At 41.5% G+C, this 18,361-nt stretch overlaps 1 protein-coding gene across 1 annotated transcript; it reads right to left on the bottom strand.

The window, feature by feature from the left end:
- Positions 1-366: 366 nt before the first annotated feature.
- LOC127530225 (CD5 antigen-like) lies at positions 367-12,605 on the bottom strand. Its single transcript, XM_051958022.1, has 8 exons — positions 12,418-12,605; positions 10,846-11,124; positions 9,608-9,901; positions 7,529-7,825; positions 4,415-4,708; positions 3,379-3,690; positions 2,187-2,507; positions 367-706 (listed from the first exon to the last, which is right to left on the bottom strand). The coding sequence occupies exons 1-8, from the start codon at positions 12,461-12,463 to the stop codon at positions 699-701; spliced, it is 1,851 nt and encodes a 616-aa protein (XP_051813982.1). The 5' UTR covers positions 12,464-12,605; the 3' UTR covers positions 367-698.
- Positions 12,606-18,361: the final 5,756 nt, after the last annotated feature.

The raw sequence follows: 18,361 nt of genomic DNA, 5'->3' as shown, positions 1-18,361 counted from the left end.
CAAATAACGTTCATATTTGACGATAAAATTAGACCAATTTTATTCTATTTAAAATCAGAAAAAATCACTTTGAAATCATTCATTATTTTACAGACGTGTTGTCATTTATCAGAAAAATTCTGCGTATTAAAAACTGAAAAAATGTTTTTAAACTTTTTAACTGTTTTTCAATTACAGATAATATCTTTTAAAATCACTGAAAAAATGTGAATAATTTACATGTGAACTGTAAAGAAATTAAAAGTTTAAAATGAAAACTGCAAATAATGTTCATATTTGACTGGAAAATTAGACTATTTTTACTTTATTTTTGAGGAAAATTACCAATGACGGAATAAAACATTTGATGTGTTTTAGTTGTTATTTTACACATTTTCTAAGTTTTGCTAAATTCCAGTTAATATCCATTAAAAACACTTAAAAATAGAATTCATTTACATGTTAAGCATAAAAAGCCAAAACTGTGAATAACGTCCACATTAAAAATCAGTATTTTTACAACCTGACTGTATTTTTTCCTGGATTTAAATCAGCTGAAATATTGTTGTTTTCTGTAGAAGTTGTTGTTGTTTCACTTCTGGATGAAAGTTTATTTCACGGACAAAAGCAGACAGATCATTTTCTGGATTTTTCTTGGTAAATCGTGGATCACTGGAGCTCAGCGACGACGTTTGTTTCTTCATTTCTGCTTCTGGTTTCTACAGAGCTGGAAAGATGAGACAGAAAACAAGTCTGATAAAGACTAAAACAGCTTTTCTGTTTCTATGAAACATTTATTCTACGTACAGTGTTTTCTGTTTCTGTTAAACATTTATTATACGTACTATTTTCTGGAGTAGAAGCAGGTGACAGAGATGAGAAGAACCATCACCAGCAGGTGGACGACAAGTCTGATGATCAAATCCATCAGAGGAGCTGAAAAACAGAAGAAAACACATTATTACTGACATTATTTTAGGATTAAACACATTATTGTTGCAGTTAAACGTGATAAGTAGCTTCAGTTTTGGTTCCTGTCTTTGTGAAATAAGTAGGATTCAGAAAGTTGACAAACTTCAGTTTTAGCAGCCTCCTTGTGCAGCGATAAACTGCTCCCAGAGCTCCTGCTACACTTCAGACACAACCGTGACACACTCACACAAGTTAGCTTGTTTAGTCCACGTTTCCTCCCTTCAAACAACTTGTTTTCAGCAGTTTTTTAACAGAATTTAAGACTAAATGAATCCATAAATGAATGCTCTTTCACCAACAAACCTGTCTGTGTCTTTATAACGCTAAAACAAAGAATAAAATAACAGAAAACCTGTTAAATCTCTGCTCCTGACACTCGGCAGACTGTTTAGTCGTTAGTTTCATTTCAAAGCTGTTAAGAATTTTTTAAAATCTACACTTGTTATCGTTTTACCAGGAGTTTGTGGAATAAATATGATTCAAGTTGTAACTATAAACATGAAAAACTGACCTAATTCAATGATTAGCTCTAGAATTAGCCTCCTGGTGCAACAACAAACTGCTCCCAGAGCTCCTGCTACACTTCAAACGTAGCCATGACACACTCACACAAGTTAGCTTCATTTAGTCCAAAACAGACACTTTTTACTACAAAATACATCCTGAAATGAATCTACTTTAGCTGTCTAAGTAGCCTCCTGGTGCAGCGATAAACTGCTCCCAGAGCTCCTGCTACACTCTGAATGTGACCGTGACACACTGTTAGCTTGATTCTAGCTTGATTTAGTCCATCTTTTTACCTTTATCACTGCACTAGGAAGCTACTATGAACAGAAAAGATTTTTCTTTTATATTAAAAGCTGTTAAAAAACTGCTAAAACAAGTTATTCGAAGTGAGTAAAGGTGGACTAAATAAAGCTGCATGTATGGAGTGTGTCATGGTCACATTCAAAGTGTAGCAGGAGCTTTTGGAGCAGTTGATCGCTGCACAAGAGACTAAGTCGACAGCTAGAGTTGATAAAATTGAGCTTTCTGAATCAGATTTCTTTCACAAACTGCTGTTAAAAGAGGAACAAGTACAGATTTGTAGAAAATGCAGTCCAGGTTTGGCCTCTGCATGAATAAAATCACCACAGTGTCTGTCTTTGTACTGGAATTAAGACACCAATAAGCCTGAGGAGGTCTGTCTGAGCAGAAAGTAGAACTTGTGTTCCCCTCCTGGACTCTGAAGCTACCTGAGGGGATGAGATAGATGGGCCGGCTGGTGGAGGAGAAGTTATGGGAGAAGACGTAGAGGTGGTAAATACAGGTGTACGTCCCTCTGTGGAGGCCTTCTGCTGCAGGAAACAGGAAAACGGCCGAATGTGTGACGGCTGGAAGGACGTAGTTGAGCGTTGAGCTGGAGGAGTTGAAGACGAGCTGGAAGGAACCTCCTGGATACTGAGGCCTGGTGGAGCAGATGATGCTGAAGTTGGAGCCCAAGAGGACCCTAACCTTCTGCTGCTGGACTTCAAGACGGGACGAAGACACGGAGATGTTTGGTTGAACCAGCAGATCTGGAAACACAGAGGTTCCTTAATCTACACTGTAAAAAATCAGCTGTTTTAACTGTTATTTGGTGAAGAATTACTGTTATTTCAATTACAGATGAAATCTCACTGAAAAGTAGATTTTTATAAACACTAATTCATTCTTTTACAGACATTTGATGAGATTTTTAGAAAAATTCTGTTCATTAAGACTTTTTTAGAATGTAATAAAATGCTCTTTTTTCAGTTTTGTTAAATTACAGAAAATAACTAGAAATAAAATGTGCACATTAAAAATCAGTATTTTTATGAACAGCTTTTGACCATAAACCTAAAAAAAAATCTGTATTTTCCAGATGTTTGCCATCATTTGAAAGAAAAAATGAAGGACTGAAAATTTATCTTTTAACTGATATTTTTAAATTTTCACAGTTTAGTTAAATTACAGATTTTATCTTTAGAATCACAAAAGTATAGAACTAGAAAACAGGACAAAACATCAATAAAAACATCTAAATATTTACAAATGTTGTTTTGTTCTTTTGCAAAGTTGGACTGTAAAATCACATTTTTTATTTTTACATTTTAAATTTATATTTTTTACTGTATTTTAATAACAAACATGTTTTGTTACAGATATTTACTGTTAGTGGAAGAAAATCTCTGATAAAATGTTTTTAAACTGTTACTTTACAGATTTTCAGAGTTTTATTAAATTAAAGATAATTTCCAGTCAAACAGTAAAAACTAACTCATGATGGTCATCTGAATAAATAATGTCTCCATGGTGGATCTTTGTGGCTGCTGCAGCTGCACACTGAGGGAAAGAAGGAACCAAGAAGCAGAATTTGTGCTCCTTAGTTCATCTTTCAGAGGAAACACCTGAAGCTGTTGTTACCTGAACAGATCACCTGCAGACTATCGGAGTCTCTGGCCTCATCGTTCAGAAGCAGACAGTCCTGAAGGGAAAGAGTCGACTGGAAGCAGGAGGACTTGATAAACCACACATGTCTACTTGATCCAATTTCCTCTAAATCTGTAGTCACGATAGAACCACATCCGAGCTGAGAACACACTGATGCTGCTGCTGCTGATGTCCACTTCTGGTTCCAGTACCAGTCCACCACAGGCCTCCACTCTTCATGGACCTTCATCTGCAGCTCACCTGCACAGGTGCTTCTGTTTCCCACCAGCCTCACTTGGTCTGGAGCTGAGAGGAGACAGGAGCAGCTCTGAGAAGGTTCTACTGATGTGTTCTGAACAACGTTTTCTCTGTTTCCACAATGTTCTTCTAAAAAGTAGAACTAAAGATGTCTTGGTGAGAACATTGTTAGACTGAACGTTCTCCAAACGTTGTGGAAACGTTTGACAGATTCTAGAACATGTTCCCTCAACAACATCTTCAGAACGTCTTCAGAAAACGTTCCTGCATCCTGACATCAACACCTCAGACAACAGACAGTCTTTGCAGACAGAACGTTCCACCTTTGTGGAAACATCTTTTAAAGAACGTTCTGTCGTCTGAGGTGGTAACACCTTAAAAACATTTTCTGAATGTTTCATTGAAGACATCATTTGTTATCATCAGTGTTTGAAAGAAGAACGTTCCCTCAACATACAAGCTAAACCTTCCTCCTTTAATAATGTCACATTACAGGAACGTTTTATGAACATCATCTGAGGCCTGGAGAACATCTGGAAAACGTTTTGAATATTGGTTTGAGAACCTGATCTGAGTTTCTGACAACATCCTCTGAATGCTGCGTTCAGACTTTTTGTTCTTTACAGGAACATCACTGTAAACTTTCTGAGAACATTCTCTGAACATTTGATGAGTTTTTTCTTCATAAAATCATGAACACTTGTGGGTAACGTTCTCCAACGCTGTGGGAACGTTACCTGCTGTCTGGGAGTGATTCCAGCTGCAGCTTTACCTGAGCAGGTGAGTGTGACGGTGGTTCCAGGTGAGCAGGTGTCTCTATCTGAGCGCTCACAGTGCAGCAGAGCAGACTCATGGCCTCCACACCGGAACTCTGGGATCCACTCTGGAGCTTCTCCATAGAGTTCCTCCTTAAACCCTGAAGGAGAACCACAGCCCAGCTCCCTGCAGACCACCTCAGCATCCTGCAGGTCAAATCCATCTGAACACACTGAGGACCACACCTGGTTCCTCTTCACCTGCAGTCTACCTGAACACCGATGAGTCCCGCCCACCAGCCTCACAGAGTCTGCAGGAGGAGATAGAAGATCAGAAGGTTCAACATTTGGACAAATTACATCCAAACTACTGATTCTGCTCCACCAAGACAAATATGACAGCATCATGATGTGAAGCATGGTGGTGGCAGCATCATGATGTTCCTCAGCAGCAGGTCCTGGAAGGCTTGTAAAGGGAGAGGGTTGTCAAGTAAGATGCAGATGTTGAGGTCTCAGAGAGGACTCAGGCTCATTATGGCCCTAAGGTACCAAAGGTTTTGAAGCAGACAAATAAAGAAACATTATAAGTTAACCACATAATTATGCTTGCTGAACAATATATATTCTAGAATGTTGATTTGATTTGACTAAAGTGATGATACAGATGATTTGTTATGTTTAAGATCAAGAAGAATGATTTAAGAAGTGATTCTGTGTAAAGTAATCCTTGTTTAGGTTCTGTATGTGTGTGTGCAGGCCTGACAGGCTCTGTGTGTGTAAGTCTTAAAAAAGCAGAAGTGCAGTAAACAACAGTCACCATGACTCGGCAGCCACAATGACACAGCAACCTCCCTAGAAAAAAGGGAAGTTTGGGAAAAACCCAAAAGGGTGGGCTGAAATGTGTGTGTGTTAAACAGAATGTGGACACTGTGTATTTGCTGTAACAACATGACTTCTGTATTACTGCTGTATGTGATAACAAGTTGATTGCATAAGTTAAACGGTGTCAGAGGGCGTACCTAGCCAGTTTTGTGTGTCCGGAGAGAGTATGAAAATGGGAGCGCAGAGACATTACTAGGGAGTTGTTCGCCGGAGCCGCCAGAAGAGCTGCAAAGGGAACTTGGCCGGAGTTCTGAAGAATCTTCACCTTCCTCTTTTGCCCAAGAGACGGGAAGACGACGCGGGACTTAGGCTCCAGAGATCGCTGAGGACATCATTGGAAGCAAAGTCTTTTTCTGACTTTGATCAACAAGCGAAGACCACACTCTGCCAAACGGAGAGTCCTAAGAGGTTCTGCAGTTATCCAGAAGAGACCAATAGAGGGAAGAACCGACTACACCTGAAGAGGCAAAGGAGGCAACAGCACCGGGCTGTTCCCCTCCCCGGGGCTGGGAGACCAGTGACCCACTACAGCCTGAACAGACGAGGGTTTTCCATCACCACCATACCATAGAGAAGACAGCCGGGGCGTAAGCACTAACGTTCCAGCCGATTCCAGAGATAACTGCCAGACCACGATTGGCTTACAGGATTCCTCCGCTCCCCCCTGCCGAGGGATAAGATCCTTTTGTCCACAAAGAAGACATCGTACCGAGTCCTCTGGACAACTGAGGACTCCTCCCAGACGCAAGTCAAGACCGAGTGATACGGTAGTGGCCACGCTGTTCGCTCTCTCTCCTAAATTTACTGATTAGAGAAGATTGTCAGGTACGCTCAATTTAATTACTTTAGTATCATTTTTAATAATCAGGAATAATTAATTGTTTAATCATGAATTGATGCTGTGCCCTTGCTAAACTTGCTTAATAAAACGCTCTATTGCATTTAAAGAGAAGCCTAATGAAATTATTATAAACCACTGAAAATCTGCATAGTGGTAAAAAGTTAAGTTGATTGTGTGCATTCAATCCAATGGTTCTTAAAGGTTGCTCAGTCCAAAGTGAGAGTGTTTAAACATTACCCCTGAGGTTAGTTCTTTCCAAACCTCTAAAACGAACCCAGGAATAGCACCAAGTGCAGGCAAGTCCTTAGAGAGAAGCTGACCGATAACGAATGTGAATGATAGATCAATTCTACTACTTAGAAAGGCTGCTTGGTGGGATAGCATTTATCAGATAAGAGGGGTGAGACGTTCGGATGCAAGGCAGTTAGAACCTGGGCGAGTGTCTCTCGACTCCAGCTTAATTATTCTGCTGAAACCTGTTAGGTGGAATACTAATAGGCAGATAGAATCTAACCCTTTAAACGGAGAGCTGGACCAGATTTAACCTGAGGTAAGGGTTAAAGAAGGCTAGACTGGCGAACAGGGTAAATGAATGCAGCAAAGTCTAGAGAAATCCTGGAGGACAACCTGATGCAGTCTGAAGAGAACTGAGACTTGGAGAAGATCAGTTTTCCATCCAGACCATGAGTCGAAGCAAACAGACAAAGATAGTGGTGCAACAGATCATCGTTGATCCGTGATCGGTACGGATCACGGATCAATCTCCACGGTTCAGAACGCACTTGGTCCACGGATTGGTTGATGAAAAAAGTTGTACGTGGTCACGTGGAGAGCGCATGTTTGATCCACACTTGTTGAGTGCAGCGGTAGTCATGGCTAGCGGAGGAGCAGAGGAACTTGAAAAACCTTCTGCGTCATTTAAGTTGCCCCTAAAGGAGCATTTTGGCTTCCCTGTAAAATACAGTGATGATGGAAGAAAGGTGGTGGACTAAACTATAACGGTGTGTAGGCACTGTGGCAGAGAAAGCCGTATGAGAGGAAACACATCGAGCATGACCACCCATATGAAGCGACATCACCTGGATGTGTCAGTGACAGGAGCCAAGACGAAGGCTGCTCAACAACCGCTGATCACCGCGACATTGAAACAGCTGATCCAAGAACTGATCCGATCCGTGACTCAAAACCGTGGTACGATCCAAACCGTGAGTTTTTTAATCCATTGCACCCCGAGTCAAAGATACTCAGAAACGGTGTAAAGACAACAAGGAGGAAGTTCTGGAGTCCAGACCTGAATCCAACTGAGGATTAGAGTCTGGACCTGAAAAGTTCTGTTCTCTCAGGATCCCTGTGGAACCTGACATTTATGTCTAATGGAATCTACTGCTGCTGTGATTATTGGTGTTACCTGAGCAGGTGACTTCCAAGCTGTCAGAGATCTGTTCATGATTCGCTGTCACACATTCCTTCAGACCAGAAAGAGGGCAGTAGGGACTGATCCACCAAGCATCTTTATGTGGATATTCTGGTCTGTTTACTGCTGAGAGTGCAGGACCACAGTCCAGCCGTCCACAGATCAGAGCCGCCAAGTTCAAGTTCCAGACGGGGTTTTGGATTTTCATCACTCTCCAGACTCCATCATGTTTCATCTCCAGTCTACCAGCACAATGGTTAGCTCCTCCCTCCAACCGAACATCATCAGAGTCTGAACAGAAAGAGACTGATTACAGAAAGTGACTGAAAAAGAAGAAAAACTGAAATGAAGGCTGCAGCTTTACCTGAGCAGGTGAGTGTGACGGTGGTTCCAGGTGAGCAGGTGTCTCTATCTGAGCGCTCACAGTGCAGCAGAGCAGACTCATGGCCTCCACACCGGAACTCTGGGATCCACTCTGTAGCTTCTCCATAGAGTTCCTCCTTAAACCCTGAAGGAGAACCACAGCCCAGCTCCCTGCAGACCACCTCAGCATCCTGCTGGTCAAATCCATCTGAACACACTGAGGACCACACCTGGTTCCTCTTCACCTGCAGTCTACCTGAACACCGGTGAGTCCTGCCCATCAGCCTCACAGAGTCTGCAGGAGGAGATAGAAGATCAGAAGGTTCAATTTTTGGACAAATTACATCCAAACTACTGATTCTGCTCCAAAACATCAGTGCTCAGTGCTGATTCACACGGTGAAAATTACAGCATTTGAACAGTTTTCATCTGTGATGTCTATTTTTATTTAAATTATATTATTTTTCCCTGTTAGTTAAAATTCCAGATAAAATCTCATAAAGTCACAAAATAAAAGGATTCATTTACATGTTGACTGTTCAGGTGTTTAATGCAGGAAGAAGTGTTTTCTAGACGTGGAGGGTTGGAAAGTTGGGATGTAAAAAAAAAAGTTTTCTGGATACTTAAAGTCCTTCACTTGGGGCAGAACCTCCTCCAACCTGGAGGGAACAATCCACCAGTTTCCAGCTGAGAACCATGATGAAGACTTGGAGGAGCTGACTCACATCCCAGTCGCTTCACATTCAGCTGCAAACTGCTGCAGAGCTGCTGAAGGTCTGATGAACCAACAGAACCACATCATCTACATAAAGCAGAGACGTGATCCTGAGGTCCCCAAACCGGACACCCTCCTCACCCCAGCTGGACCTTGAGATCCACTTCATGAAGACCACAAACAGGATCAGAGACAAGAACAGCCCTGGTGGAGTCCAACATCCAGGTACCTGTCTGCTGTTTTTCATTAGACCCGTATACCAACCAGGCCTGAAAGTCCTCCTTCAGCCTGGTGGTCTCCTTCACCGTTGGAGTCCACTAGGGATGTACGCAACTAGTCGTTTAATCGTTTAACCGCCTACCCATTTATTAAATGTTTAGTATTTTACTAGTCGGTTAAACGCTGCATTAAGCATCATGCACCTTGTTCTTCGTGCCTCTGCCTCGGCTTCTTTGTAAACAGGCTGAGCAGCCAGGGAGAGAACTGCTCCTCCTCCCCTCACACGCACACGTAGCGGGGGGCGGTCGACCTCCGGATGACACGTTCATTTCTCCAAACCTACACCGCCTGTCCGTTCACTCCCCAGTGTCACCGGACATCTTATTCAATACCTGCACATCAAAGATAAACCACGACAATGGTTTTACCTGAGCAGGTGATCTCTATGACACCAGAGGAGGTTTTAGGTTTCAAATGAGGGCTGTGAGGGTCTAATCCCCAGGTGTCTTTTGAACCCGTCTCTCTTCTCCTGATTGAAACTGGAGATCCACAGTCCAGGTCTCCACACACGTCGCTGACAGACCTCAGGTCCACATTCGGATCGTCCACTGGTCTCCATTCACCCCAGTCTCTCAGCTCCACAGTGCCGTCACACCGGCCGGATCCTCCGACCAACCGGACTCTACCTGGATCTGAGTGGAAACAACAGCACAGGATAAACAAACACAACCAGGATTTGAAGTTCAAACTGTGCTGCTGGAGATGTTTCCTCCTACCTGAGCAGGTGAGTGTGACGGTGGTTCCAGGTGAGCAGGTGTCTCTATCTGAGCGCTCACAGTGCAGCAGAGCAGACTCATGGCCTCCACACCGGAACTCTGGGATCCACTCTGGAGCTTCTCCATAGAGTTCCTCCTTAAACCCTGAAGGAGAACCACAGCCCAGCTCCCTGCAGACCACCTCAGCATCCTGCTGGTCAAATCCATCTGAACACACTGAGGACCACACCTGGTTCCTCTTCACCTGCAGTCTACCTGAACACCGGTCAGTCCCGTTCTCCAGCCTCACAGAGTCTGCAGGAGGAGATAGAAGATCAGAAGGTTCAATTTTTGGACAAATTACATCATTACAACATTCCTGTGTCGGAGCTGATTCACACTGTAAAAATTACAGCATTTCAACTGTTTTTATCTGAATATTTTTGGAATAATTTATTCATATTTTTCATTTTTTCCTGTCATGACGTTTGAGGAAACACTGATCAACACTTTTTTAATCATTTCCTGATGTGTCTGAATATTGTGATTTTATTTTTATAAATTTTCTCTTATCTGCTAAATTATAAATAATATACTGCAAATTAAAAAACAGAAAAAATACTAGCTTGGGTGTTGACTGTAAACAAACAAAAAACCTTAAATAATCTGTCAATAACATCCATGTCAAAAATCTGTTGTCTTTACAAATAGTAAATAAAATAATAAAATAATAAAATATTATTATGACCCTGCCCTCAGACAAACAGGAAGGCAGCTATTTAGGATTGAAATTTCAAAAATGCGGAGTCAGCGTTTTTGAGGACGTTTAACAAAATGTTCGTTTTGATCGAGCGCTTCTCCAAATGTGCTGAAATTTGGTGGACACCATCTACACAAGTAGGTAATTAAAAGTTATTCAAATCGTAAAATTTCATTTCACGATTTCCGCGTGGCAACGTCCCAAATTTGACACATAAATTGTGACACACATGCAGGTCAAAAACATCAATGGTATCCATGCAGTATTTTGGATGGTGTTGTCATGGCGATGGCCAACATGTCACACATTGTCATAATGCAGCAATGAATGAGCATGGCTCCTGTTTGCTGCTGTTTGCACATTTGTAAATATTTTGATGAAATTTTGATGTACGCTCACCAGAGAAAAACGGGGCGGGTCAGGTCGGCGGCTGGCGAGGGCCTTTTGACGCCGCTTGTGACTTTAATTATGATTATTATTCTTAGTGGTTCCTCCTCACCTGAGCAGCTGATCTCCACTCTGAAGGGGGGCCGTTCTGGAGTTCCTTCAGCTCTGGACTCATCTCTGGTGACCAAGTCTTGTGGAGGTTCCTGGTCCAGAGTTCTCCTGAGTGAAACCACAGAACCACAGCTGATCCTCCTGCAGACCTGATCTGCTGCCGTCAGGTTCCAGTCCAGGTTCTGGTCCCTCACTGGTTCCCAGTCCGACTGACGCTGCTGCTCCAGTCTGCCAGAACAGGGACTCGGACCTCCGACCAGCCGGACCTCAGCAGGACTCGCTGATGGGACAGGAAGTGGAGGCTTTCAAAATAAGACTCCCAGGAATTTATCAAAACAATGAAAATCAGTAAAATAGCAGCGATCAGCCCTAAAATACAAACTTTGATTCAAATAATGACAAAGATCAGGAAAATAATTAGATTTATTGCTATATATCTAAATAGAGTTCAAAAGAAAATGAAGAACTTTAGTTTTCTTCTTTTTACAGTCAACATCTAAGTGCATATATCTGTATTTATCTATTTTAGGGCTGGGACTTTAACGTGTTCATTCACATCAATCAATTGCAGAAAAAAGCATTAAAAACAACCCTTTTCATCACACCTTTCTCAGTTCCCTAATTTCTGTCACACCAGTAACTCTGATGAACACTTCAGTCCAGTAGGTGGCGCTAATGAACCTAAAATCTGTTTCCAGTGAAGAAGATCCACAGGAGTGACGTCAGCACATAATAAAGCTTCATGAAGAGTGAAGGAAGACGAGACGCATTGAGCTTGGTGGGCGCAAAGTTTTCTTTGAAAAAAACGTCCAGATGGCAGCTTGGATAAAAGCTGGTTGAGTGCAAACTGTGCAACAAAGTTTTCTGATCACCTCAGAGTAAAACATGCTGCAGAATGCCTGATTCCAGAGCATTTTCTATTCAGCTCCATTTTTGTGTGTTTTTTCATTAATAGACATTTTAACAGCAAATTGGTGAAGAAAAAGTCACTAGAATGCATGAAATTAACAGTTTGATGCTGAAAGTCCAACAAATCCTGCAGCCATGTGTAGTTTTTTCATAAATAAAGACGTTTTAACAGTAAATTTGCACAGAAAATGAACAAATAGATGCAGAAAATTCACCTAGAAAGCAGCAAAGAATAATTTTGCGCTCAGATTCCTACAAATTATGCAGTCTTATGTTATTTTTCATTAATAAAGACATTTTAACAGCAAATTGCTGCAAACAACAAACAAATTGGTGCAGAAAAATGATCCATATTGCATTAAACTAATAGTTTGACGGCCATATTTCTTACAAAACTTGAGCCATGTGTTGTTTTTTAAATAAATAAAGATATTTTAATAGTAAATTTGCACAGAAAATGAACATATTAGTTCATAAAAATGACTCAGAAAGTGTTAAATTTCATGTTTGAAGGTGAGATTTCCTCTCAAAGCTGCAGCCTTGAACACACCAGTGAGCTTTTCTTTCTGTATTCTGTGTTCCTTTCAGTATTTGTGGTGGATGCATCAGTTCAGAGCTTGGAGAATCAAAGTGTAAACGTGTCCGTCAGTAAATAAGGTCCTACCTGAGCTGCACAAACCCACAAACAGCGTCAGAGCTCTGAGGTCCATGTCGGCGGCTGCAGACTGAACTTATTTCCTCCTTTAACGTCTTTATCAGACCAGAGTGGGTTCAGCCTCCTGCTGCTGCTTTAAGGAAACATTTTACAGCAAAGATCCTGCAGAAACCACAAACAAACACTGAAGGTCTTCATTTCAGAAGAAAAATTAAAAAAATAACAACTTAAAGAGTGAAATCTGGCAGAAAGTTTGTGAAACGATGACGTTTGCTGATTTAAATCCAGTAAAATAGGTGATTTCATGGTGAAACGTTGCATTCTCTGCTTTCATTTTACTAATATTTTAGATCTAAATGATCAAAACAGGGAACATCTGTAAAATAACACTAAAAATGCAGCTGAAACTGTTAAAATCCTACATTTTGTGCAGTGTTGATGGACAGTAAAGCTTCAGATGTCCTCGGTGCTGCTGCAGAGCTAAAAGCTGAGAAGAGGAAATCATCTTATCAGGTAGAATTTCCTGAAAATAGAGATCAGAAATACAGATTAAAACACGACAATCAGCAGAAACATCAAACATTTGGTCCACACACCTAAACATGGCTGCACAGTTGGTAACTATTAGAATAATTAATTCATGGATTTGAGCATTTTTAAATCATAAAAATCTAAATTCTGTGACTGCAGCTTCTTAAATGTGAATATGTTCTGCTTTCTTTCCTCCTCTGTGACACTAAACTCAACATCTTTGGACAAAACACACTTTTGTTGTCTTGGACTTCAGGAAATTCAGATTTTTCACCCTTTTCACATATTTTATAAACCAAACAGCTGACTGATGAAGACTCACACACAAAATGACTAAAACAAGACACAGAACAACAGAAAGATGGCCTCCAGCTCAGTCCTCTGTTTGCTTTTACAACCAACAACTGCATAGTTTTCTGCTTCTACAGACTTTAAAATCTACAATGAAGAAATAATTCTGCTTCTGAAAATAAACCTCCTGCTCTCTGCTGCTCTACATGTTAGCAGAGCTATACAACTAACTTTAGCCTGGACCTCTGCTAGCTTTAGCCTGGACCTCTGTCAGCTTTAGCCTGGACCTCTGCTAGCTGTAGCCTGGACCTCTGCTCGCTTTAGCCAAAGTGCTGTACACATTAAAACAAAATAAACAATAAATAAAATACAAATAAAATAGTGTGATTATAAAAATATGACATAAAACACAGGTTGCACAGTAAAAGTCAGCTCTAAGCTGAGCCATAGGCCAAGTTTAAAAAAAATTATATGTTTTTAAAAGTCAGGAGAGAATCAGCCAGTCTGATATTTAGTGGGAGCTCATTCCACAGTTTAGGAGCAGCCACAGAAAAAACACGATGACCTCTAAGATTCTTTCTGGTCTTTGGCACCACCAGTGAAGCTTGATCTGCCGACCTCAGTGAGCCAGACGGGTTGTAGGGAACCAGCAGACCACACAGGTACAGGGGGGCAAACCATGAAGGCATTTAAATACAAATAAAAGACGTTTAAAATCAATACGGAGGTGCACAGAGAGCCAGTGGAGGGATTGGAGGATGGGAGTTATGTGATTAAATTTCCGTGATCCTGTTAAAAGGCAAGCGGCAGCGTTCTGAACCAGCTGCAGTCTGGACAGTGAGGTTTTTCTGAGTCCTGAGTAAAGAACATTGCAATAATCTGAAAGAGTGGTAATAAAAGCGTGGATCAAAATTTCAAAGTTGTGAGGAGATAAAACAAAAAGCTTCACTTTGGCAAGTTGCCTCAAATGATAAAAGCTTGAATAATCAATAATATTGAACTTTATTCTTTTGTTTTCTGTCCTTCAGCTCCTTTAACTCCTGGATGAATAAAACCTGCAGCTGGTTGAAGACGCAAACATGAAAAACTCGTTATCAGATTTCTGTGGAGATGTTGATCTGAGTGTTGAGCAACATCACTAACTGCTGGTGGTTTTATTAAACCGCTCGTCTGCCAGCTAAGAGAACATGGAAACTGATGCTGTTAGATAAATGTGGAGGTTTGATCCAGTTTGAACCAGAATCTGTTGATAAAGGCGACAAACACACGACACAGAGCAGGGGTGTCAAACTCAAAGCACACTTTAGGTCGTGGGCCGAACAGGATAAACATTTATTGAACACACTGAAAGTAAATGTTTTTGGAACATGAATAGGAATAAAAAGAGGCAGGAATATTATTCCACAATAAATAAACTTAAACTTTATATAACTTCAAATACTGTGTTCTCTATCAAAATGTCTCTTGTCAAAATGATAAAAATTCCTTGTGTAGCTCAAGAACTCTACTGAGAATCTTTCCTGGATTCAGCCAACACACCTCTGTACGATAAGGAATGTGGGCAAATTCTGATCTATTTCTCACAAAAAAGACTGAAATTGCCGGTGGTTCAAACCTTTAGCTCGGATAAAGTTTACGGTTTGCTCATTAAATGTTCCATTAACACTTTAGCACACAGTGTTTCCTGGTGGATGATGCAGTGATATGCTGTCTACTCACCAGTACACTTCTCCTCCTGCATCTTTACTCGCATCCTCCCCACTTTTTTCACTGCACATCACCGCTGCTCCGTCTGTTGGAAGTCCAACAGGTTTGTCCCAGGGCAGTTTCATGTCGGTTACACTTGGACATCCGTTTTCAAAAATGTCTTTTCCCGTGCATCGATTTAATGTCCAACATTTCCTCTGTAACGCTCAAATCGGAGTCCACTCCACGGATGAAGACGGCTAGCTGTGCAGTGTCCGTCATGTCAGGACTTTCATCAACAGCAATGAACTCTTTGCTTCTTTCAGTCAACCGTGTTCTTAAATCAGTGTCCGTCTGACAAACCCGATCAGCAGCTGTATTTCTACTCAGGCTTACATTTGCCACCATCTGCTCTTTGTGTGGACACCTTCAGCATACAGTTCTTCAGAAACTCCCCCTCGGTAAATGGCCTGGTTCGGCTCTCTCTTCTGCCACAATAAAGCTTGCTTTCACAGCAGCTTCACTTTGTGTTTCCGCTCTGGTGGAAAACGTCTGCTGGGATGTCACATTCTTCTTTAACTCTTCTACTTTCTGTAGCTTCTGGTCTGCATGCAGGTTTTTCAGCTTGTCCTGATGTTTTGTCTCAAAGTGCCATCTTAGATTAAACTCCTTAATTACAGCCACATTAGCTCCACAAATAAGACACACGGATTTACCGGCAATGTCGACATACATAAACTCAGCCTCCCATCGCTTTGAAAGGTTCTGTTTTCAGAATCAACTTTTCTTTTCACCATTAAGGGCTAGCTTTGACGTTACAGTAGGGTTGCAGACAATAACAGACACTTGACTTAAATGACGTGGAAATGTTCCCAGCTAACCATTCATTGGGCGAGGCAGCTGTTGCACTGCATTATGGGATCTGTAGTTTGTGTGTTATCAGCGCTTCATGTGATCGGGCCATTAATAACAATAATAACAGATCAATGGAAAATGATCTTGTGGGCCGGATATAATTGTATTACGGCCCGGATATGGTCCACGGCCTTAAGTTTGACACATGTGACATAGAGGGACCAGGAGCCTGTTTCATGAAGCAGGTTTAGTGAAAACTCTGAGTTTGTTAACCCTGAAATGAGGGAAACTCAGAGTTTTCCGTTTCACAAAGCGAGGTAACTCAACCCTGAGACAGAGGGGTAACTGTAGCCTGTTTCACAAAGAGGGGTAACTTCAACTCTCGGTCAGTTACCGCAGTAACAGACTCTATGACTCTAACCTGGTCACCAGCAGGTTTATCTGAGAAAACCTCCAGTTTCTCTCCATCTCCGCCCTCTTTCAGCCACACACTGTTCCATTTCCTCATTCATTCAGTCAGTAAGCGAGCGAGTTTTGGCGTAGAACAGCTTTTATTAACGATCCAGTGGATAAAGGAGCAGCATTACTGCACAGATAATTAAATATTCGTCGGTAGATTGTTATCAGACCGAGCATAAATGTTCTCGCATTTCTGGACAATTATCTCTTTGAGCGGTACCGTTTCATAATCGTTTCAAGTCCATCATCTACATAAACATCCTAATCCGTCCTTACATTTACATTACCAACCAGTCATGCTCTCACATCCAGCAGATATTGTGTGTTGCGCTGCGGTTCTTTGCAAATGAAAGTTTTTATATGATGTCAGAGATGCAGAGTAAAACAACTGTATGGAGGACAGTCAGAAAAGTTTTCCTGGCTCTGAAACGACTTTTACTCATTGTGCATGGGATTGCAGGTGAATGATGTAGAGATCTGTTAAATTCATTTTAAATCATATTCTGTTAATGACATTGTGCTGCAGCCTCTGACTGGGATTAGTCATTTTAATTTCTTTTAGGATTTCCCAGTGTGATTGGCTGCATAGATGCACACACATCCCCATCACAGCTCCCTCACATCATGAACAGGAAGTCCATTCACAGCATAAATGTGCAGGTAGGCTACAGGTAGACTGACTACTGTTTCTAAATGTTAAAGACTGCATCATAGTTCAACATCTGTCATTCTCTGCACTGTCCAGATCATATGTGATGCTGCATACATCATTTCTAATGTGGAGGCCACGTGGTCTGGGTCTGTTCATGACTCCAGGATTTATGGAGAGTCTAACCTGAGCAACAGACTGCAGCGTGGTCAGCAGCATAAAGATTTTCACAATAGAATTCTCTTGTCTCCCTCCTTTAATATGCTCTGATGTATCCACTATACATTACAGGAGAGTTTGATGGCCTTCTGCTGGGTGACAGGGGTTACCATGACAACCCAGGCTGATGACCTCATACCCTGACCCTGAACCAGGCCCCCAACAGAACTTCAACCGGGCTCACTGCAGGACCAGAGCCCGGGTGGAGATGACCATAGGCCTGCTGAAAGCCCGTTTCCAGAGCCTACGTCTCCTCAGGGTGACCCCTGAGAGGGCCTGTGATATTACTGTGGCATGTGTTGTTCTTCATAATATTACCACTATTAGAGGAGAGCAACAGCCTGCCCTACAAACTGAAGACCCAGATGATGAGCCCATCCACCTGCAGCTATCCAGGACAGCAGAGCAGTCAGAGACACCGTATGCAATAATCACTTTAGAGTTTAAGTCTCCATCATCACCACCACAGCAAATAAAGACATGATACACATTTCATTTGCTCTTCTTTATTTCCTACAAATAAAGAGATAGTTCAGTTCATGTTCCAGTAGTTAACATAATTCACCTGTGACCATCACCACCTCTAACTTGTGCTCCAGTATTTCAATTTCCAGATCTGCCCTCCTAATCTGTTTTTTGGATTTTTCTCAGCAAATGCAGTTTGTAAATCTGTTTTACTGATAACTGGGAATACATAGAGGACATTCAATTATACAGTTGCACATGAATTCCACAGAATGAAGCTCTGGTGTTTCCTGAACATCCATCTCACTGTGTCAGTCTGTGCAGTGGAAGCTGAGGAACCATCCTGCTGCTGTCCAGCCATGCTCTGTTAAAAAAGATGAGAATGTGCAACACTTCAGTGTAGGCTAAATGTCACACTCTATATTCCACCCAAAATCTGAATGAGAAGAGAACTATCAGTAACATCCTCTGTATGCCTTTCTGGATCCCCCTCTGTAAAGGCAGCAGACACAGTTTCATCCTCTTCATCCTAGATCAGTGACATGTTTCAGTAAACTTAAACTACCATTTGGATCAATCTGTGGAGTGTTGAAGTCTGTGTTAGTTTAAATAGTCTTAATTATTTAACAGGACATGATATGGATGCAGACATTTAGGCTGTGTGTGGATAAAACAACTGCACAGTCAAACAGCCAGTTAATATTTAGGCTACTTTACAATGTAAAGCATGATCAACATGAAGTACCTCCATGAGATAATGCTGAGGTCTGACCTGTTTGAACAAAGTTTTCATATTTC

Source organism: Acanthochromis polyacanthus, chromosome 13 (genome assembly GCF_021347895.1).
Source record: "Acanthochromis polyacanthus isolate Apoly-LR-REF ecotype Palm Island chromosome 13, KAUST_Apoly_ChrSc, whole genome shotgun sequence".
Lineage (NCBI taxonomy): Eukaryota > Metazoa > Chordata > Actinopteri > Pomacentridae > Acanthochromis > Acanthochromis polyacanthus.
This window is presented reverse-complemented; position numbering and strand designations above follow the sequence as displayed.

Excerpts from the sequence above, each read along its gene's own strand:
- LOC127530225 (XM_051958022.1), bottom strand. The coding sequence starts at position 12,463 with ATGGACCTCAGAGCTCTGACGCTGTTTGTGGGTTTGTGCAGCTCAG. Across the intron at positions 7,826-9,607 it reads CGTCACACTCACCTGCTCAG|ACTCTGATGATGTTCGGTTG; the intron begins GTAGGAGGAAAC and ends CTTTCTGTTCAG. Across the intron at positions 3,691-4,414 it reads CGTCACACTCACCTGCTCAG|CTCCAGACCAAGTGAGGCTG; the intron begins GTAAAGCTGCAG and ends GTCTCCTCTCAG.